This window comes from Tenrec ecaudatus, chromosome 12 (genome assembly GCF_050624435.1).
Source record: "Tenrec ecaudatus isolate mTenEca1 chromosome 12, mTenEca1.hap1, whole genome shotgun sequence".
Lineage (NCBI taxonomy): Eukaryota > Metazoa > Chordata > Mammalia > Afrosoricida > Tenrecidae > Tenrec > Tenrec ecaudatus.
In genome coordinates, this window is record NC_134541.1 from 63225495 (window position 1) to 63245846 (window position 20352).

Here is a 20352-nt window from a genome sequence, read left to right on the forward strand (position 1 = left end):
GTTTTTAATAACCTCATTGATTTTGAATTATATCTCTTTTTTGCATACTGTAAACCTAGGTTCCTAATAACAAAGTATTATTTGTGTCTGTGTATTTCTAAATTAAATTACCACTATGATTTCCAGTAGTAAAACCCATACACTGACTCACATTCAGTTAATTCTGACTAATAGCAATCTTGTAAGATAGAGCTATTTTTTAGGGTTTCCAAGACAACTGAGTGAAATTAAATTTCCTTGCATGCTTTTTTTCCCTACTGTTCTCAAAATATATTTCTTTAAGCATGTATTATCAGAGTGCTTTTTACAACCATTTCAAAAATGTATCTGTTTGTTATCACCATGGTATGCTTTACAGATACTTTTCATTTTATTTCTAGCATTAGGACTTGCATTTTTTAGCCTTCAAAATACATGTTTGAATATGTAAAATGAACATTAACATACTTCAGAAGTTAAAATTGTGCTAGAAGGTATACATAGAGAAGCCTTCCCTTTATATCTATACCAGCAGTTCTCAACCTGTGGGTCATAACCCTTTGGGGTCGAATGACCCTTTCACAGGGGTCGCCAAATTCTTAACAGTAGCAAAATTACAGTTATGAAGTAGCAACAAAAATAATTTGATGGTTGGGGAATCACCCCATGAGGAACTGTATTAAAGGGTCCTGGCATTAGGAAGGCTGAGAACCACTGATCTATACCCACCACTCTTTCTCTACCCTCTAACACCATTTTATCAGTTTTGGGATTATCCCTCCAGTGTTTCTTGTTGCAGAAATAGGCATGTACATACATATTTGTATAGGTGTGTGAATTTGTGTGTGTGTGGCAGGTGGGAAGTTGTGTGTATTCCCTGCCCTTTCTTATATTGAATGTAGTGTTTTATACCATGTTTTTCCCCATATAATAATATATCCTGGAAACTAGTTTATAGCATTAAGTAGAGAGCTTCCTTAAGAGAAAATAATGATAATAATAATTATTTTCTTTGTGAAAATGAAAAGAAACCGTTTTGATGGCTGCTCTTCGCCAGAGATCATAACACATAATATGCTAGTGACTGGCGGGGTGTGTGGGGGGTGATACCAGTTCATTAAACTTTGTATAGTATATAACATACTTCTAACTTGTACTACATACAAGTACACAGTAAACCTTTCACTAACATCACAAACATACATTTCTCAAATGGAATTATATGAGTATAGGCCAGCTAAGAACTTTAATACTTGAATTGTTGACTTGTACAGACTCAACTCTTAAGTGAAGGGACATTATTTACACAAGCAATGGGACAAACATTTTAGTAGGATTGGTTCACAATGACAAAGCTACATCTACCATGTTAACACATGTCTTAATAAATCAAGGAGGACATTCAAATAGTAAGTATGTGGGAGTTCTGACCACCATGCATTGGGCACCCTCAAGACAAGAGATCCAAACCAAAGTCCAACCCCCACCAGTGAGTTCTATGCCCTTGAGATAGCGGCCATCCGCTTCTTTTCACACGAGGGACTTTCAGCCTAAATTTCCAGGACTACAGGTGAGTTTGAGGTAAAGCCAAATTCACTTAATGGTGTTTTCACATTAAGTCTTTGTTGGTGTGGTCTGTGAAGCATATTGTGTGCCTTTAAAGAACAAAGTATACGGTCCCAGTAGTCTGTAGCACATGGCCTGGGTCATCAAGTGCTGATAGAAACAGTCAGTGTCCAATTAGGAACAAAGTTCCAGGCATGTTCTCCCCTCTGATTCTTTGTAAGTATTGTTGAACATTTTGTTTTGATTTTGCTTTCCAATGGGAGGTTGCTGTTCCCTGTTTTCCTAGCAGCAGCAATGCATTTGCCTTATCTGAGACATACATGGACCCCGCCCCTCATCTTGCCTTGGATTTCTAATAAGGATTCCTGATCACTCTAGTGGGAGTGTTTGTTGGTTTGGGGCAGGGGTCTGCATATAAAAGCCGTATTCTGTACATGCATGTGGCTCTGAAGTAAAATTGAAAACATTTAAAAGATACTGTTCAGATAAAAGTGATTTCATTTGTGTGTAAAAACATATTTATGGTTCTCGAATAATTTTTAAATTGTTGTGAGGGATCAGATTGGCTCTTCTATCAAAAGTTTGCCCACTACTGGTTTGGGGTGCCCTAAGCACAGCTTTGTATGGCAGCAGCTGAATGGACTTCTCTCTCCTTCTGTCTTGGAAAACTGCCCCCAGCTGAAGTGAGGTCTCCTTTGTGTAAGTGGATTTTAAGATGTGCTTGGGAGACTGGATTGGAAGATTACATGCCCAGGGAGCAGGAGTATGCCTTCATTTGGTTCCTTGTCTTTAGTAGTAAACTCATGCAATGCGTGTCCTTTTCTGATTGACTAACTTTCCTCAGCATAATAGTTTTCCAGGTCCCTCTCTGTGTTGAGGTGTTTTCATTGCTGTTTCTTTAGGGATGCATAGTATTCCATTATGTGCAGATATCAGAGTTTCTGTGTCCATTTGTCTACTGATGAGCATTTGGACTGTTTCCAGCTTTGTGATACTATGAACTCTGCTGCAGTGAACATCTTAGAGCATACCTCCTTTTGTGTTTTGTCTCTCATTCCCTTGGGTTATTTCCCCAGCAGATGTATTACTGGGATGCATGGTATCTCTATTGCCACTTGTTTCACGTCTTGCCATTACATTTTCCACAATGGTTGTACATATTTGCAAGCCCACCAGCAGTAAACCAGAGTTCCAATCTCTCTGCACCCTCTCTACCATTTGTTCTTTAATTGGGCTGACATTATGGGTGTAAGATGATATCTTATTGTTTCGATATCCATCTCCTGGAACGCTAATGGTCATGAGAATTTCCACATGTTTGTTAGCTTTCTGAGTATCATCCTTTTTGAATTGTCTATTCATGTCTTTTCCCCACCTTTTAATTGGATGATTTGGGGATATTTTTTCTTGTTGACGTGTTGCAGAATTCTATAGATTTCAGTAATTAGTTCTGTGTCTGTTATGTCATTGTTAAAGGTTTTTATCCCTAGTCCGTAGACTACTGTTTTACTCATTTGATGTGCATAAATATTTTTTCGGTTTAATGGATCCCAGTCATCTATTTTTTCATCGATGGTGTGTGCTTCCTCTGTTATAATTGGTGGGCCGCATATGCCCTACAATAGAGCCTTTAGGTTTCTCCCAATTTTCTCATTGGCGATACTGATAGTTCTGAGGTTTTCATTGAGTCTCCAATGCAATCTTGAGCTCACTATTGTGCATGGGGAGGTAAGGGTCCAGTTTCATTCTTCTGCAGATGAAGATCCAATTTTTACAGAGGGTGCCCTTCCGCATTTAACATTTCATGATCCTTTGTCGAAAACATGTATTTTTGGATTTTCTATCCTGTTCCATTGATCTATATGTATCTATCATTATACCAGTGCCAGGCTGTTTTGAAGGCTGGGGCTATGTAATAGGTTGTGACTTCAGGTAGTAGAAGACCTCTTACTTCGTTCTTCTTTTTGAGAACTCTCTGCTTAGCCTTTTCTATTTGCTTTTCTGTTCCCGCTTCATATGAAGTTGGTAATTTTTCCATTTTTTTAAAATTGACATTGGGATGTGGATCAAAATTGCATTGTATTAGTAGATTGCTATATGTAATACTGACATTTTCACAATATTAAGTCTTTCTCTCCATGAACATGGATGTTTCTCCATTTGTGTAGGTCTCTTGTAATAATGTTCTGTAGTTTTCTTAATATGGGTCTTTTGCATCTTTGGCTAGGTTTCTTCCTAGGTATTCCATCTTTTGTGTGGCTATTATAAATGGTACTGTTTTCTTGATGGCTTTTTCAGAGCTCTCATCACCAATGTCTCGGAATCCAGTTGATTTCAATGTATTGATTTTGTGTCCTGCTACTTTAAAAATCTCTCCGTTGTTTACAGCAGTATTTTGTGGAGTCCTTGGTTCTCTAGATATAAAATTGTATCGTCTGCAAAGAGCAAGAGCTTCACCTCTTCATTGTCTACTTGTGCCCCTTTGATTTCTTTTTGTGTTCGAATGGTCTGGCTAGGACTTTGAGCACAGTGTTGAATAAGCGTGGTGATAAAGGGACCCTTGTCTAGTTTCTGGTTTAGGAGAAATGTTTTCAGATTTTTTCCCTTTGAGTCTAATGCTGGCCATTAGTTTTTCATATATGACCTTAAATATGTTGAAGAATTCCTCTTCTATTCCTATCTTTTTTTAAAAAGCAATGTTTATTTATTTATTTTTCTTTTTTCTTTTTTACATTTTATTAGGGGCTCATACAACTCTTATCACAATCCATACATCTACATACATCAATTGTGTAAAGCACATGCATACATTCCCTGCCCCAATTATTCTCAAAGCATTTGCTCTCCATATATTCCTATCTTATTATGTGTTTTTATTAGAAATGGGTATTGGATATTGTCAAATGCTTGTTCGGCATATATTGATATGATCATGTGGTTCCTAACTCCTTATCTTGTTTATGTGGTAGATTACATTGATTTTCAAATATTGAAATCCCTGTTATGAATCCCGCTGGGTCATGATGAGTTTTGTTGTTGATATATTTTTATTCTGTTGGCCAGAATTTTGTTGAAAAATTTTGCATCTATGTTTATAAGGAATTGACCTGTAGTTTTCTGTCTTTGTGAGGTCTTTGCCTAGTTTGTGAATCAGGGTGATGCTGGCTTCATAGATTGAATTTTCTGTCCCTTTCTATATTCTGAAATAGTCTGTGTCAAATTGGTGATAGCTCGTCCCTGAATACTTGGTAGGATTCCCCTGTGAAGCCATCTGGATCTGGGCTTTTCTTGGTTGGGAGTTTCTTGATTACCTTTTTAATCATTTTATTGGGGGCTCATACAACTTTTTTGTCTTTATTTTTTTAATCGTTTTATTTTGATGACCTTCTTTATTTCTTCTTTGGTTTAGGATTTGTTCAGGTTTTCCACATCTGTCTGCATTAGTTTGGATATTAACCCAAACTTGTCGGAGTATTATCTTTCATTGTACTGTTATTATTCTTTTTATTTCATTTGGATCTGTTCATCACCTATACTTAGAAAGCAGGTAAAGAAGCTCTGGTGGGGGGGAGAAGGGAACAGCAAGTGATCTAAAATCGATAGCAAGGAGGGCATGATCAAGGGCAATATAACTGAGAGGAATTACTGAAACCCAAATGAAGGCCGAGCATGATAGTGGGACAAGAGGAAAGTAAAAGGAAATAGAGGAAAGAACTAGGAGGCAGAGGGCATTTATAGAGGTCTAAATACAGGCATGTACATATGTAAATATATTTATATATAATGTTATGGAAATAGATCTTTGTACATATGCTAAGTATTAAGGTAGCAGACAGACATTGGGCCTCTACTCAAGTACTCCCTCAACACAAGAATACTTTTTTCTAATAACCTGGCATTCCATGATGTTCAGCTTCCTGATACAATCACTGAAGACAAAGTGGGTGGATAGCAAATGTGGTGAAGAAAATTGAGGGTGCCCAGCTATCAAAAGATATAGCACTGGGGTCTTAAGGACATGAAGATAAACTAGTGGCCATCTAGTTGAAAAGCAACAAAGTCCACATGGAAGACGCATACTAGCCTGTGAGATCATGAGGTGTTGATAGGATCAGGTATCAGGTATCAAAGACCCAGAACAAAAAATCATATCAATATGAATGAGGGGGAGTAGAGACCCAAAGCCCATCTGTAGACAATTGGATATCCCCTTACAAGCCAGGGTGTAGTATAGCACCAATGAAATGTATACCTTTCCTCTGTTCTTCAATGCTTCCTACCCCCACCCATCCCCACTATCATGGCCTCCATTCTACCTTACAGATCCAGCTAGACCAGAGCATGGACATGGGTACAGATCAGAGCTGGAAACACAGGGAATCCAGGACAGATAAACCCCTCAGAACCAATAATGAGAGTAGCAATACCAGGAGGGGAAGGGGATGGTGGAATTATCAAGGGTTTGTGAGGGGGAGATGGAGGGAGGGAAAAAAGTGAGCTGATACCAAGGGCTTAAGTAGAAACAAAATGCTTTGAATATGATGATGGCAACAGATGTACAAATGTGCTTGACACAATGGATGGATATATGGATTGTGATAAGAACTATATGAGCCCCCAATAAAATGATTTTCTAAAAAAGGCTGTGGTGTATCTCTGCAATGGGAAGTCTCATTTGTAAGAGGGTCTATAATTTGCAGTTTCAGAGTTTGCCAAAAAGTATCAGAGTTGTATTGGCGATTCTAAGCAATATTGAAATAATTGATATATAAAATAATTTATTTCCCTTTCCCTCTGTATATTGTAGAATAATCTCATCATCCTGGCTTTTCCAGAGACACTCCAGGTTTCTGCAGTGAAATTCCCATCTCTGAGGAAACCTCCTGACCTGGGCAAACCCTAGCGTTCTTATTTACCTGTTAAAGAAAAAGATGCTGTGTCTTTACATAGTGCTTGCAATGAAATGAAGAGAAGCAGATTCCAAATAATTGATCTCCATAACCCCAAAGGCCCGTAGTGGCCACCCATTGCTGAGGAACCCTGAGTTTTCTCAGGGAGTGCCTTCAGTTCACAGGATGCTTACTAGGAATTGTTGGGTTCACCCAGGCTGATTAGTAAACAATAAGATAGCTAGTAATCACTTGTAAAGTAAATAGGCGAATTGGGGCCACGTGGCTTGTTTTTTTAATCCTGCAACTAATTTCTAAACTCCTATTTGTTGTGTGTTGACTTTTAAAGTAATCATCCCATTAGGCTGCACTTCTCAGCAAAAGTAATTTTTCTAGGGATTTGTTGTAAATTCTTTCAGTATTACCTAACATCAGTGCAAGGAAATCTTTTCACTACTTACTTATTTATCTCTTACTGTATTCTGAAAAGGATTTCATATTATGTACTTAGTGTACCATAAATGGATGTATATAGATGTGCTTGTTTTTTAATTGTATTTCTAATATAAGCCATTTGGTCAGCAAGTGATCATGCAGTTGGCCCCTTTGTTAGCTATGCTAATGAAACTGGAAAATGCTTTGAAAATTTCTTGCCAAGTGAGTGGTTTATGAATTGCCTAGAAATCCAAATTACCCTTAGCATATTTGAGCCAGACTTGTTTTGATGTACTCCAAAGAAATGTATTAGGATAAAATTCTGATACATTGTAATATAAATGCGTTAACACACTTGATTTAACACAGATAACAAAAATCAACTGTGTCTATAATCTCATCAAGTGAAGTAATAGGCTGGTGTAAAGAAAGTACAAAATAATGGTGTTAAGTAGGAGGCAACTGCTTCCTACACTTTGGGTTGTAAAATTTCTACAGTATATAAAGTATGTTTATATAATATGATTTTATGGTCAACTTGTTGCAATAGTGATTTCTTTTCACTCTAAATAAAATGTAACCTAGAGGGGGTAAAAGGGAGACAACGTCAAGGAGTCCAGGAAGAAAAAGACTATTTGGAAAATGATTGTGATAGCAACTGTATACTTCTGTGACATGATAGAACTATGGAATGATATGATACATAGGATACATACATAGGATACATACTTCCAATTAATAATATATATTTTTAAATGTAACCTATTGCCACAAACAAGATCTGATCTTTTCTTTTTATTTCTTTTTTAGTGTCGAAAAAGCACGGCAAGCTCATCACTTTCTTACGGACATTCATGAAGTCTCGTCCAACAAAACAGAAACTGAAGCAGCGGGGGATTTTGAAAGAGAGGGTGTTTGGTTGTGACCTGGGAGAACACCTTCTAAATTCAGGTTTTGAAGGTGAAATTAAAATATATCAATTCATAATCTCAGTTGCATGGCTTCTTTGTATGTTTATATGGCTTCTTTAGACAAGTGTTCCCTCTCACATTTTATCTTAATTAATGTTTCCTTGGGAAAATTGTCATAATTTTGAGCCTATAAAACACTAAAATCAGAGACTACAAATCTTGTGGAAGCAAATTATTGTTTTCCTGCAGAGTGATTTAGTGCATGTGTGATGAATTGTAGTTTTTCAGATTTTGGCTATCTACATATGTTATATATGTTCTCTTGCTATACTTTGTGTGGCTAGGAGAATTGGTGGCATTGTGGGTTATAATTGGGCTAACTTCAAGGTCAGGAGTTCAGTCCTGCCCGCCATCTGGAGGACAAAGATGAGGCTTTCTACTCCTGTTAAGTTTTACAATCTATGAAACCCACAGGAGGCGTTCTACTCTGTCCTATAGGATCACTGTGATTCGGGATAGACTCAAAGGCAGTGAGACACTTTATTTGTTTGTTTGTGAGTGCGTGTATATAGACATGTATTACAATTATTAGAATAAAAATATGTAAAAATGTGTATTATGTAACAGTTTAAATAGAGTTGTAAGGGGGAAATTATATATATATTCACATCTAACATGTATATTGTGTAGAAGTATGAGGAAGAATTACATATTGAATAATATATTTGTATATAAAATATTCCCCCCCAAATAAAATATTCTCTTATATATGGAGTTATACATTATACTAGAGTTTTCTGAGAAAGCTCCTGTCAAGAGTATTTTTAAGTTAAGTGATTTATTCTCTGAATTGTGAATTCTGTTACTAGTGAACAATCTACTTTATGGAATTACCTTGCTGCTATACTTTCTAAACTGTTTATTGCCTTCTTGCTGAAGCAAATTACAAACCTACCTATTTCTTTATCAAAATGATGTGAGAATTCATCAAGGTGGCTATATAAGCAGGCTTTTCCCTCTGTTTGTGTTGCCTGATGTCCCAATGCACCCTGGATAAGCTCTTAGAGTTTATCTGAAACTATCTAAAACTTCAGGATTTAAAATTGAGCTTATTAAAGATTATATTATAGTTTTCTGTGTAATTGTTGTTGTTTTAAAATAAACCTGCCCACATAGTGCTTTTTGGGGAATATTATTGTTGTATATTCCACCAGTTGATTCTGACTCATAGGGACCTTAATATAATGAAGTAAAACTGACCCCAAAAGATTTTCTAAGCTATAATCTCTCTTTTTATAAACTATTGTAGATGCACAAAGATTTTGTAATCAGAGCATAGTAGAATGAAATAAGATCCAAAGGACCTATGAAATGAATTCTTTACATAATGTTTTCCTAATAAGAAACCATAATATATTTGAATGATTAATGAATGCTGTACTCCAACTTCTTTTTTAAATAAATTATTTTATTGGGGGCTCTCACAACTCTTATAACAATTCATATATCAATTACATCAATCACATTTGTAAATATGTTGCCATCATCACTTTCAAAACATTTTCTTTCTACTTGAGCCCTTGGTATCAGCTCCTCTTTTTCCCCTCCCTCCCCCATCCTCTCACCCTCGTGACCCCTTGAAAAATTTTAAATATTATTCTTTTCATATCTCACACTATCCACTGTCTCCCTTTGTCCACGTTTCTGCTGTCTGTCCCCTGGGAGGGATGGGGGTTACACATTGATCATTGTGATCAGTTCCCCCTAGTTCCCTTCTCTTTCTACCCTTTCTTCTACCCTAATTGTATCACTACTCCCATTATTGTTCCTGAACGGTTTATCTGTCCTGGATTCCATGTGTCGGGAGCTCCTAGCTGTATTAGTGTACATGTTGTGGTCTAATCGGATTTGTAAGGTAGAATTGGGGTCACGGTAGTGGGGGAAAGGAAGCATTAAAGAACTAGAGGAATATTGCGTGTTTCTTCAGTGCAATATTGCACCCTGGCTGTCTAATCCCTTCCTTGCAACCCTTCTGTTAGGAGATGTCCAATTGTCTACAGATGGACTTTGGGTCTCTACTTTGACCCGCCTCATTTGCATCAGTATGATTGTTTGTTTTGGGTCTTCTGATGCCTGATACCCAATCCTGCTGACACCTCTTAATCACACAGGCTGGTGTACTTCTTCCATGTGGGCTTTGTTGCTTCCCTGCTAGATGGCTGCTTGTTTTAACTTCAAGCCTTTAAGACCCCAGATGCTCTATCTTCTAATAGCTAGGCATCATCAGCTTTCTTCACCACATTTGTTTTTGCACCCATTGTGACTTCAGCATTCATGTCAGGAAGGTGAGTATCACCGAATGCCAACGTGTTCTTGTGCTCAGGGGAGACTTGAGTAGAGGCCTAATGCCTGTCTGCTACGTTGATGCTTAACATATAAATATATGTACATATACCTATATCCCTATTATTATATATTTATATATTTTCATGCCTATATTTATACCTCTATAAATGTCTTTTGCCTCCTAGTTCTTTCCTTTGTTTCATTGTGCTTTCCTCCTGTCCCACAATCATCTTTGACCTTCATTCGGCTCTCAGTAATTCCTCTCAGCTATATTGCACTTGATCAAACTCTACCAGGCAGTCTACACCCTCCTGGCCATCGATTTTAGGTTTCTTGTTGTTCCCTTGTCCCAGGGTTTGTTGACTCTCCCCTCCTTTCCCCCATTTTCCCCTTTCCCTTGTCCCTTCAGAACCATTGGTCCCATTGTTTTCTCCTTGGGATTGTTATTCTTGCCTATCTTATATCGATAGCCATGAAAAGAAAAGAAGAAGAAGGGGGGGGGGGTGCTATAAATAGTTCCAGGTCTGTCTACTAATTCTAATCAGAAGTCAAGTCCCTAAGAAATTATCTTGAACTTTTTCATCGGGTTCCCTTATGCTAGCATGATACCTGGCATATAACAGGGATTTAATGACTAAAAGTTTGATAACTGAATGATAAGTGAATAGAACAGAAATTGTACCAAACTCTCAAGAAAATAAAAAAACTTGGCTAAAGATTGCAAGCATTTCTTCAAGACATTGGCTACCTGAATGTCTTCTGTGGTGAAGTGACTGTTCATATCCTCTCCCATTTTTAGATTGGATTGTTTTGTTATTGTTGAGATGTTGAAGTTTTATGTACATTTTAGAGACTAGTCCTTTGACCTTTTTAGGAGGCCCTCGTCACCTAGTTGGGAGAAAGATGAGGATTTCTATTCCCGTAAAGAGGTACAGTCTTGGAAACCATGGAGGCAATTCTACTGTATCATAGAGGGTCACTATGATTTGAAATCAACTCCGTGGTGGTGAGAGGGGATGAGTGAGTGAATCATCTAGTTTGTCTTCTGTGTGTTTTCAGTTATGTGTGATGGTGTATTTATGCCATGTATTAGTGTTCCTACATTTGTCCGCCTCTTTTTTCATTGATGATCTTTATAGGTGTAGAGTTTTACATCTAAAGTTTGTTTTTGTATATGGTGTGAGATAATGGGAAATTAGAACTAAGAAATGAATGGGAAATTAATATCTAATTTCCCCAACATCACAAACTATCTCTTCCTCTTTTTAACGAGTTTCAGTCCATAACTCAAACTCTCTCTGCCATGGAGTGGATTTAGACGCAGCATGACCTTATAGGGCAGAGTAGAATTGCCTCTGTATGTTTCCAAGATTTTAACTCTTTACAGGAGTAGAGTGACTCATCTTTCTTCCTCGGAGCAGCTGGTGGTTTCAAAGTGCTAACCTTGTGGTTAGCAGCCCCAATATGTAGCTCACTATGACACAAAGGTCCATCGATAGATGGATTTACTTCTGGGTTCTCAATTCTATTCAGTTTTACTGTGTGTCTATTGTTGTACTAGTACTAGGCTAATTTGACTATGATAGCTTATTTTGGTGAAACTTTCAGCATACATACTAGAAGAACCACTATGGAAGTATCTAATGTTATATTTTGCCTAGGCAAGTTATTATTTAGTGGGCATTTGGCTGTTACAGGGTTTGGAGGGATTTTACCATGTGTGTTAGATTTTATAGACAAAATGCTATATTCTAAAAAGTTTTCCTTCAAGGAAAACTTTATGTTTATGACCAACTTTATGTTTATGACCAACTGGGCATTTATAACAAAAAGTGTCTTTTAAGAAATAAAGCTAATTTTCCCTTCCTTGAGAAGTTGTTATTTTTCGTATTGATAACGAAATAAAGTCTTTTAAATTAGGGAATAGAAAATTTTTCAACCCTAAATTTTATTCTTCTACCTTTAGGTTTGCAGCATAGAACCTTAAGGCACTTGAAGTAGGACTCAAGATGACTAGACCCTTTAAAAAGCCATAGTTCTTAATATAAACAAATGAGGGATAATTCACAGAGATATGGTGATAATGTGCTACAGCTTCCTCTACATGTAGATATTCAAATAAGACTTGCTCCAGAGTGTTGGTTAGCAGAGTTTTAAATAATAGCTAGTTAAGAAGAAGATGATATCCAAGAAACTATTTAGCAAACGAGTTAGAGATTGGGTGACCTGTATGACTAAATGTGAGACTTCAGTTGACCTATAATTGTAAAATATACAAATACTATAATAGTAATGTGAATGTAAATGGTAAAGAATCATATCTTCCAGGCAGTATATTACAGTGGTTAAAAGCATGAGCTAGATTACTTCAGTTAGAAATGCTCTTCTGCCACTATTGCCTGCTGACAGTATGTAGAACTCCATCTGTCCTAGAGTTGGTTATGTTTAGAGTAAAATTGAGCAAGCACAGTATTTTCTACATAGAATTTTTCTGTGAGGATTAAAAGAGAGTTTCACTGTAAAACACTTTGCCTGGCATATATTAAATGCTAAGTACTTTAGCTGCTTTTAAAAATTATCCAAAGTTAAGGAATTTAAGTTTTAAATAGAAATAATTTAAAAGAGACTACAGGAAGGATGCAAAAGCAAGAAAACTGGAGGGGAATTCTGAAGTAATAGTAAAATAATATAATAGTGTCAGTCATCTAGGGCTGCTATACAAAATGCCACAAGGGATTGCTTTCACAACAAATTAATTTTCTTAAAATTTAGGAGACTAGAAGTCTGAATTCAGGATAGCTGGTCTTAAGGAATATGTTTCTTTCTGCTATCTTTGGGGGAAGGGCCTTGTCTTCGTTCCACATATATGGGCCCTGTGACCCTTGGAGCTCTCTGTGTCCTGACCTTAATCTTGTTCTGGGTTTAAGAAGTTCTCAGTACAAAGGCCTCTAATGCAAAGGACAGGGCCTACTCTGAGCTCTTCTTTCTTGTTCATACTAAGCCCCTCTTTCTGTGCTTGCTTCTCTCTTATTTTACTTCTTTTAAGATGAGCGATGATATGGACCATACCCATAGAGAAATGCCCTTAGGTTAGATCATGGCTGTGACCTGAGTTAGGTGTTACATTCCAGTCTAATCCAATTGATTGGTTAATTGGTTAATCACATCATGAGGATGATTAGATCATTTCATACTTGCCAAACCACTGAGAATCACAGACCAATGAATCTGATGGACTTATGAGAGGGGTACAATTTAATCCATAGCAATTATTTTAGAGAAATAACTGGCAAAAATTACCTTAATAAATTGTCATAGTTAGTATATTTACCACTGTGAGTGATAGTTTCATCCCAAGTGTTATAATTTTATGAAGTTCATCCAAGAGCTTTCTTTGCAGAAATGTTATCATACTGTATTAAATGAACGCATTTTTAAAAGTCCATAGTTGTATCAATAAGGAGTCCTAGCAACATAGTTGTTAACTATTGGGCTGCTTACTGCAAGGTGGTCAGCAGTTTGAAACTGTCAACTTCTCTGAAGGATGTCAAGGGGGCTTTCTACTCCTATAAAGAGTTACAGTCTCTGAAACCCACAAGGGCAGGGTCACAATGAGTCGGAATTGACTTGGTGGCAGTGAGTTTGAATTTTTTGTTTTTTGATAGATGAATCAAACTGTATTGTAAACAAATAATGTTCAAATTTAGCTGTTGTAAACATATATTTTTAACTGCCTACTTTAAAAGTTTGTTCTAGATCATAGATCTCATAATACCTATAAATTTGTCAGATAGTCACTGAAATAACCAGAGAGAGTACTCATCTTAAATTTAAAGTTGGACAGGAAGTTAAACCATTCATCAATTTTGATTTTCCCTTTATTGTATTAGTATTCTATTTATTATGTAAAATTAAAACTATGAAAGAGTACTTAGTACTTAATATATTGAAATAATTTATAGGCAAAATACTGAATGGTGCAGGAAGCATTAAAAGAAGAAGGAAAGAATACTCAGAATCACTGTGCCCAAAAGAAGTAGTCCACATCCGCCCATTTCCAAAGGAAGCATATGAGCAAGAGCCAATGGTGCTGAAGGAAGCATTAGCCAAAAACAAAGCTCCAGGAATTGATGGAATATTAATTGAAATGTTTCCGCAAGCTGGCGAAGCACTGGAAGTACTCACTCATCTGTGCCAGGGAATTTGGACGACAGCTACTTCACCAAACTGACTGAAAGGGATCCATAGTTACACCTATTTCAAAGAAAGGTGTCCCAAGAGAATGTTCACGTTATAGAATAAGATCATTAATATCACATACGAGTAAAACTTTGCTGAAGATTATCTAACAATGTTTGCAGCGATACATTGACAGGGAACTGCCGTAAGTTCATGCCAGGTAAAGAAGAGGACATGGAACAGATAGAGCATTCCTGCGATCAGATGACTCGTGGCTGAAAGCAGAGAATACCAGAAAGATGTTTACTTGTGTTTAATTGACTGTGCTAAGCAGTGTCAATCATAACAAACTCTGGTATTGTGGAGATGAATGGGTATTCCAGAACACTTCATTGTGTTCATGTGGAACCTGGATATGGATCAAGAGGCAGTTGTGGGAACAGAACAAGAGATAATTGCACGGTTTAAAATCAAGAAAGCTGTGAGTTGGGGTTAAATGCTCTCATTATGCTTAATCAATCTGTATATGGAGCAGACCATTGGAGAAGCTGGATTATATGAAGAGGAGGGTGGCATCAGGATTAGAAGAAGGCTTATTAACAACCTGTAATATACAGATGATACAACCTTGTTTGCTGAAAGTGAGGAGAACTTGAAGCAAGTGTGCTAATGAAGATGAAAGATTGCAGCCTTCAGTATAGATTACAACTCAATGTAAACAAAACCAAAATTCCCACAACTGGACCAGTAGGTAGCATCATGATAAATAGAAAATGTTGAAATTGTCTAGAATTTTGTCTTGTTGGCATCTACAATGAATGCTTATACAAGCAGCAGTCAAGAGACCAAGCAACGTATTTCCTTGAGTAAATCTGCTGCACAAGCCTCTTTAAAATGCTAAAGGCAAAGATATTACTTTGGGGACTAAGGTTCACTTGAACAAAATCCAAACTCAATGTCAGAGAGTCAATTCCAACTCAGAGTGACCCTCTACAGCAGGGTAGAACTGCCTCTGTGGGTTTCCAAGACTGTAACTCCTTGCGAGAGTAGAAAGGCTCATCTTTCTCTTGCTGATCAATTGGTGGTTTTGAACTGCTGACCTAATGTTAGAAACCCAGTGCACAACCACTATGCCACCAGGCCCCCATGCCTGGCGATATTTTCTGTTGTTTCATATGCAAATGAAAATTGAACACTGAATAAGGACGTTTGAAAAAGGATCACTACATCTGAATGATAAATGAAGACTACTAAAGTACTGTGCACTACCAAAAGAGCAGGCATCTGCCTTGGAAGAAGTAGAGGCAAGGATGGTGAGACTCTGGACAGGTTTTCAGCAGACCCCAGTCCCTAGAGAAGGACATCATGCTTGGAAAGGTAGAGGGTCAGCACAAAAGAGGAAGGCCTTCGAGACGGTAGATGGACGTAGTGGTTGCAACAGTGGGCTCCTACATAACCGCAATGATAAGGTGGCCCAGTGACGGACAGTGCTTCTCTTTGTTGTACATTGGTTTACTGCCAGTCAGGACCAACTCAACAGCACCCAACAACACCAAAACATGCAAGGTTAAAGGGAGCTTGCTTTAAAAGTGAAAAAAAAAATTGGTTTGGGGGGGTAAGCATTTAAAATTATGTATCTCATCACTATGTCTAGAATTCGGCTGCACAGTTGTCATATTTAGAAATTTGGTATGCTGTTAGTATGGCACAGCCACAATACTATGTATTGAAGTAACATGACCTCAAATTTGTCTACTGCACAGATATGTGGAAGGCGTGTCCTAGTAATATATAGTCTCTTTAACTTGACAAAACACCCTGAAATGGTTTATTGAGGAACGAATTCTTTATATATAAAACGAGTGAAAATGCCCTATCATTTTTCCCTGGTCAGTTACCCCACCCTTTTATCTTTAATTTAAAAAAATTATTTTGCTTGTGAAAGTGAAGTGACTCATTTTAGGGGTGACTTCGGTTGTGGTGAATACTATCAACTTAATTTATGCCTTTGAAAATTCTCTTTAGTGCCCCAGGTTCTTCAGAGCTGTACAGCATTCATTGAGAGATATGGCATTGTGGATGGAATATATCGTCTCTCGGGTGTTGCCTCCAATATCCAGAGATTACGGTAAAATCTTATATGGAATTTTTCTTTTTCATTCCTAATTTATCTCACTAAAATTAAATTATTTAGAAATTGCACTATTTCAGTAATAATTTTATCAAGTACATATTTGGGGCAAACAAGGAAATAGTATGCATATTGTCTTATATATTTTACTAACTGACCTGTTTTATCTGTGTTGTAAGAAAACTGCTGTCTTAACTTCTTTATCCTATTTTGATTACAGTTTACTAAGGAAGTTAACAAGTGGTAATGCCTGTGAGAAATGATCATGGTTGAGTTGTTTGTTAGAGCATGTCACAAAGTTCTGTCAGGTCTGCCCCAAAGGGCATACCACTCTACTATAAGCCCCAACCCAAAAGGTATTTTAGCTTAAGCTATGAATATGCAAACCCAGCTCCTTGAATTAAGTGCCTAGAAGCACCCCAATCCATTCAGCCTTAGTCCAAAGGCATTCAGTTCCACGTCCATGGGTCAGCAAGTCCAATGTCTATAATTAAGTGCCTAGAAACACCTCACTCCACAAGCCAACCTTCTGTTCAAAAGCAGTCAATTTGCTCTGTGGGTTGGGAAGTTCATCACTCTGTACCATGTTCTGGTTCTTGGTTCTGCTGCTCTGCCTCCTTTGATGATACAGCTGTCTCTGGAACCAAGAGGCCTGGTGGTGTGGTGGTTAGGCTTTGGATTGTGATCCACATGGTCGGCAATTCAAATCCACCAGCAGCACCTCAGGAGAAAGACTATGCTTTCTACTCTCATAAACAGTTACAATCTTGGAAACCCAGAGAGGGTCACTATGAGTCAGAATTGACTTGTTGATGAGTTTGGACCCAGGAGGTTCACTGTGCAGGGGTCTCAGGTCCAGAGGATATGTTCCACTTCTGGTTCTTACTGGTAATGAGATCCCTTCTGCTTCTCAGAGGGCTCACTTTATACACAGCAGGCTGGCACTGCAGGGCAACCTGTTCATAATTAATCACGTGTGAATCCTATCAGTATCTTCCCCCACCTTCTTAACCATGCTCATGCAGGAAAGGTTGTTTGGTGGAAGTTAGAGACTTCGACTAAAAAGCCACCTTAAATAATTCACTGCCCCTCCAATAGTATAATAGAATTATTTTAATTCATAATTAGTAATTTAAAACCTATTTTGTTCTGTTTAAGGTGGGAGTTTATATAGTAAATTAGGTTCCCAATGAATAGTTTCTACAGATTATTCAGTAATGCCTGTTACTTTGTTTTAAAGCACATTATTAGTCTCATTTACCCTGTTCTGGTTGTACCATATCCAGCATTCTTAATTTCTCTGCTCACTTACCGTCTCATATTTGCTTCAGAATAATGTTTGACTATTTAGTTTCATATAGTTGTGTTTTGTTTTGTTTTTCATAAAAAGGAAATCACTACTTCTGTGTGGCACTCTTTATTTATGATCCAATCTTTTATTTAGCTAACAGATGACCACAAAGATGATTTCCATTTTAGGCTTAAAGTATATCTCAAAGTGATTGTATCAAGGAGTCTGCTAGTCTCTGCCGGTCCCATAAATTGAGATTTTTTTTTAGGGGCTCTTACAGCTCTTACAATATTCCATACATCAACTTTATCAAGTATATTTGTACATATGTTGCCATCATTTTTTAAAACATTTACTTTCTATTTGAGCCCTTGGTATAGGCTCCCCCCTCCCCATGACCCCTTGATAAATTATTATTTTCATATCTTATGCTGACTGCCACTGTGTTCCTTCACTCATGTTTCTGTTGTTCATCCCCCTAGGGAGGTGGGGAGGCATGTTATACATTGATCATTGCAATTTCCCCCCCTTTTCTCCCCCTTCTCCCTACCATCTTGGTATTACTACTACCATTTCTGTTCCTTAAGGGTTTCTCTAACCTTGGTCCCATGTGTCTTGAGCTCTTATCTGTACCAGTGTACATGCTCCAGTCTAGACAGAACTGAAAGGTAGGACTGGGGTAATGATAGTGGGGGGTGAGGAAGCCTCAGAGAACCAGAGGAACATTGTATGTTCCATCAGTGCTATACTGCACACTGGTTGACTCATCTCTTCCTTTGACCCTTCTGTGAGAGAATGTTCTATTGTCCACAGATAGGCTTTGGATCTCTGCTCCTACCCCCCTTGTTCTCAACAATGTTTTTTGTTTTTTGTTTGGGATCTTCTGATGCCTGTTACCTGATTCTGTCGACACCTCATGATCACACAGGCTGATATGCCTCTTCCAGATGGGCTTGTTGCTTCTCTACTAGATGGTCACTTGTTTAGCTTCAAGAAGCTAAAGACCTCAGATGCTATGTCTTGATAGCCAGCCACTGTCAGCTTTCTTCACCACATTTGCTAATGCAACCATTTTTGTCTTCAGCGATCGTGCTGAGAGGATGAGCATCACAGAATTCCAGGTTGTTAGAAAAGTGTTCTTGTGTTGAGGGAGAGCTCAAGAGACTTAAGACATTGATTTCCCATATTTTTCTCTTATTCTGTAAGAATTCATCTAGTGCAGGGGTTGGCAAACTACACCTTGTGAGCCATGTGCCACTCTAGGTACATACATGTGGCTCTCTCTCTGAGTTTTTTTTTCCCTTCTTTCTCTTTTGCTCCAGACAAGTACAGCTCAGTAGTTGCATCACAAAGGCCTGTCCCAAGATTTAAAGACCCCAAACACTACTCTCCAAATTGGGCTATGGAACTTATATTTTATAAACTATATTTTGCTGATTAACCGAGTTGTCCCATAAGACTATGCTCCTAAATCGCCAAAAACCCCTGATCTTTTGAAGTGAGTGGTTATGTCTAAGAAAGCTCTGTACCGGAGTCAGCTGAGTGGTCTATTATATATTTGTGCATATATATGCGTGCACACGCACACACCTGCATGTGCATATACCTCTCACTACCATTAGGTCAATTTTTACTCATAACAACCATATAGGATGGTATAGAACTGTCTCTGTGGGTTTCTAAGACTATATCTCTTTAAGGGATTAGAAATCTTCCTCTTTCTCTGGAGGAATGGCTGGTGGTTTTGAACTGCTGACCCTACAGGTAGTAACCTAACACATAATCCACTATACAACCTAAATCCCTCCCACCCAACCCCAAAAACTCACAGCCATAAGTTAACTCATAGTATCTTATATAAAAGAAGACTGGATGCAGCCAGCTTTATCTTACTATCATAGAGCAGCTGCTGAGTGTGAGTCACTGACCTTGTAGTCTAACCCAGATATAACAGACCTAATGTCTAACCCAGAGCTCCTTTATAGATACACATAAACCCACATATTCATATTCCTACTGCTACACTTATATACATGTATATATATTTATATTTGTGAGACAACATATTTTGAGGAATTTTGTATGATTTTCGGATTATGTGTGTCATATTCCTGACTAAAGACATCCTTTTCCCTTGTACACTCATAGTGAAATAATTTACTTTGATCAAGCTGTGTGTGCACTTCACCCATATTCCGTGATACCATTCTCATCACTAAAACTAGAAATGTCTGCTATCTTGAGAATGCCTTCCACTCCTCCTTCCCACCCATCTCTAATAGCAACCGAGAAACATTGATCTCTGAATACACAAGGGAACTTCAAAAAATTAATGGAAAAATGGAAATTTTCTACAAACGTTTGAATACCTCTTTTATATCTATTCTTGTTTTCCTATAAAAGTGTTTTCAGTATTTGTCCTTTTCTGATATTTTTTCATTCACTGAAATATCCAAAATTATGTTTTGGGGTTGTTGTTTTTTTTACAATATTTCAAGGATTTACCTTATTGGCTGAATACTACTAATCCACAGTATATAGGTATCACATTTTGCTTATCTTTTCTTTCGTGTATCATTTTCTCCCCATCTTTTTGCTCTTGTCAAAAGTGCTGTAATGAAAATA

At 37.5% G+C, this 20352-nt stretch overlaps 1 protein-coding gene across 3 annotated transcripts in view; it reads left to right on the forward strand.

The window, feature by feature from the left end:
- ARHGAP32 (Rho GTPase activating protein 32) overlaps positions 1-20352 on the forward strand; it is a 297599-nt gene that overhangs the window by 252371 nt on the left and 24876 nt on the right. For all 3 annotated transcript variants that reach the window (XM_075564089.1, XM_075564090.1, XM_075564091.1), the window contains 2 exons: positions 7680-7829; positions 16331-16433. In XM_075564089.1, the coding sequence (XP_075420204.1) occupies positions 7680-7829; positions 16331-16433 (253 nt within the window). The remainder of the gene's footprint in view (positions 1-7679; positions 7830-16330; positions 16434-20352) is intronic.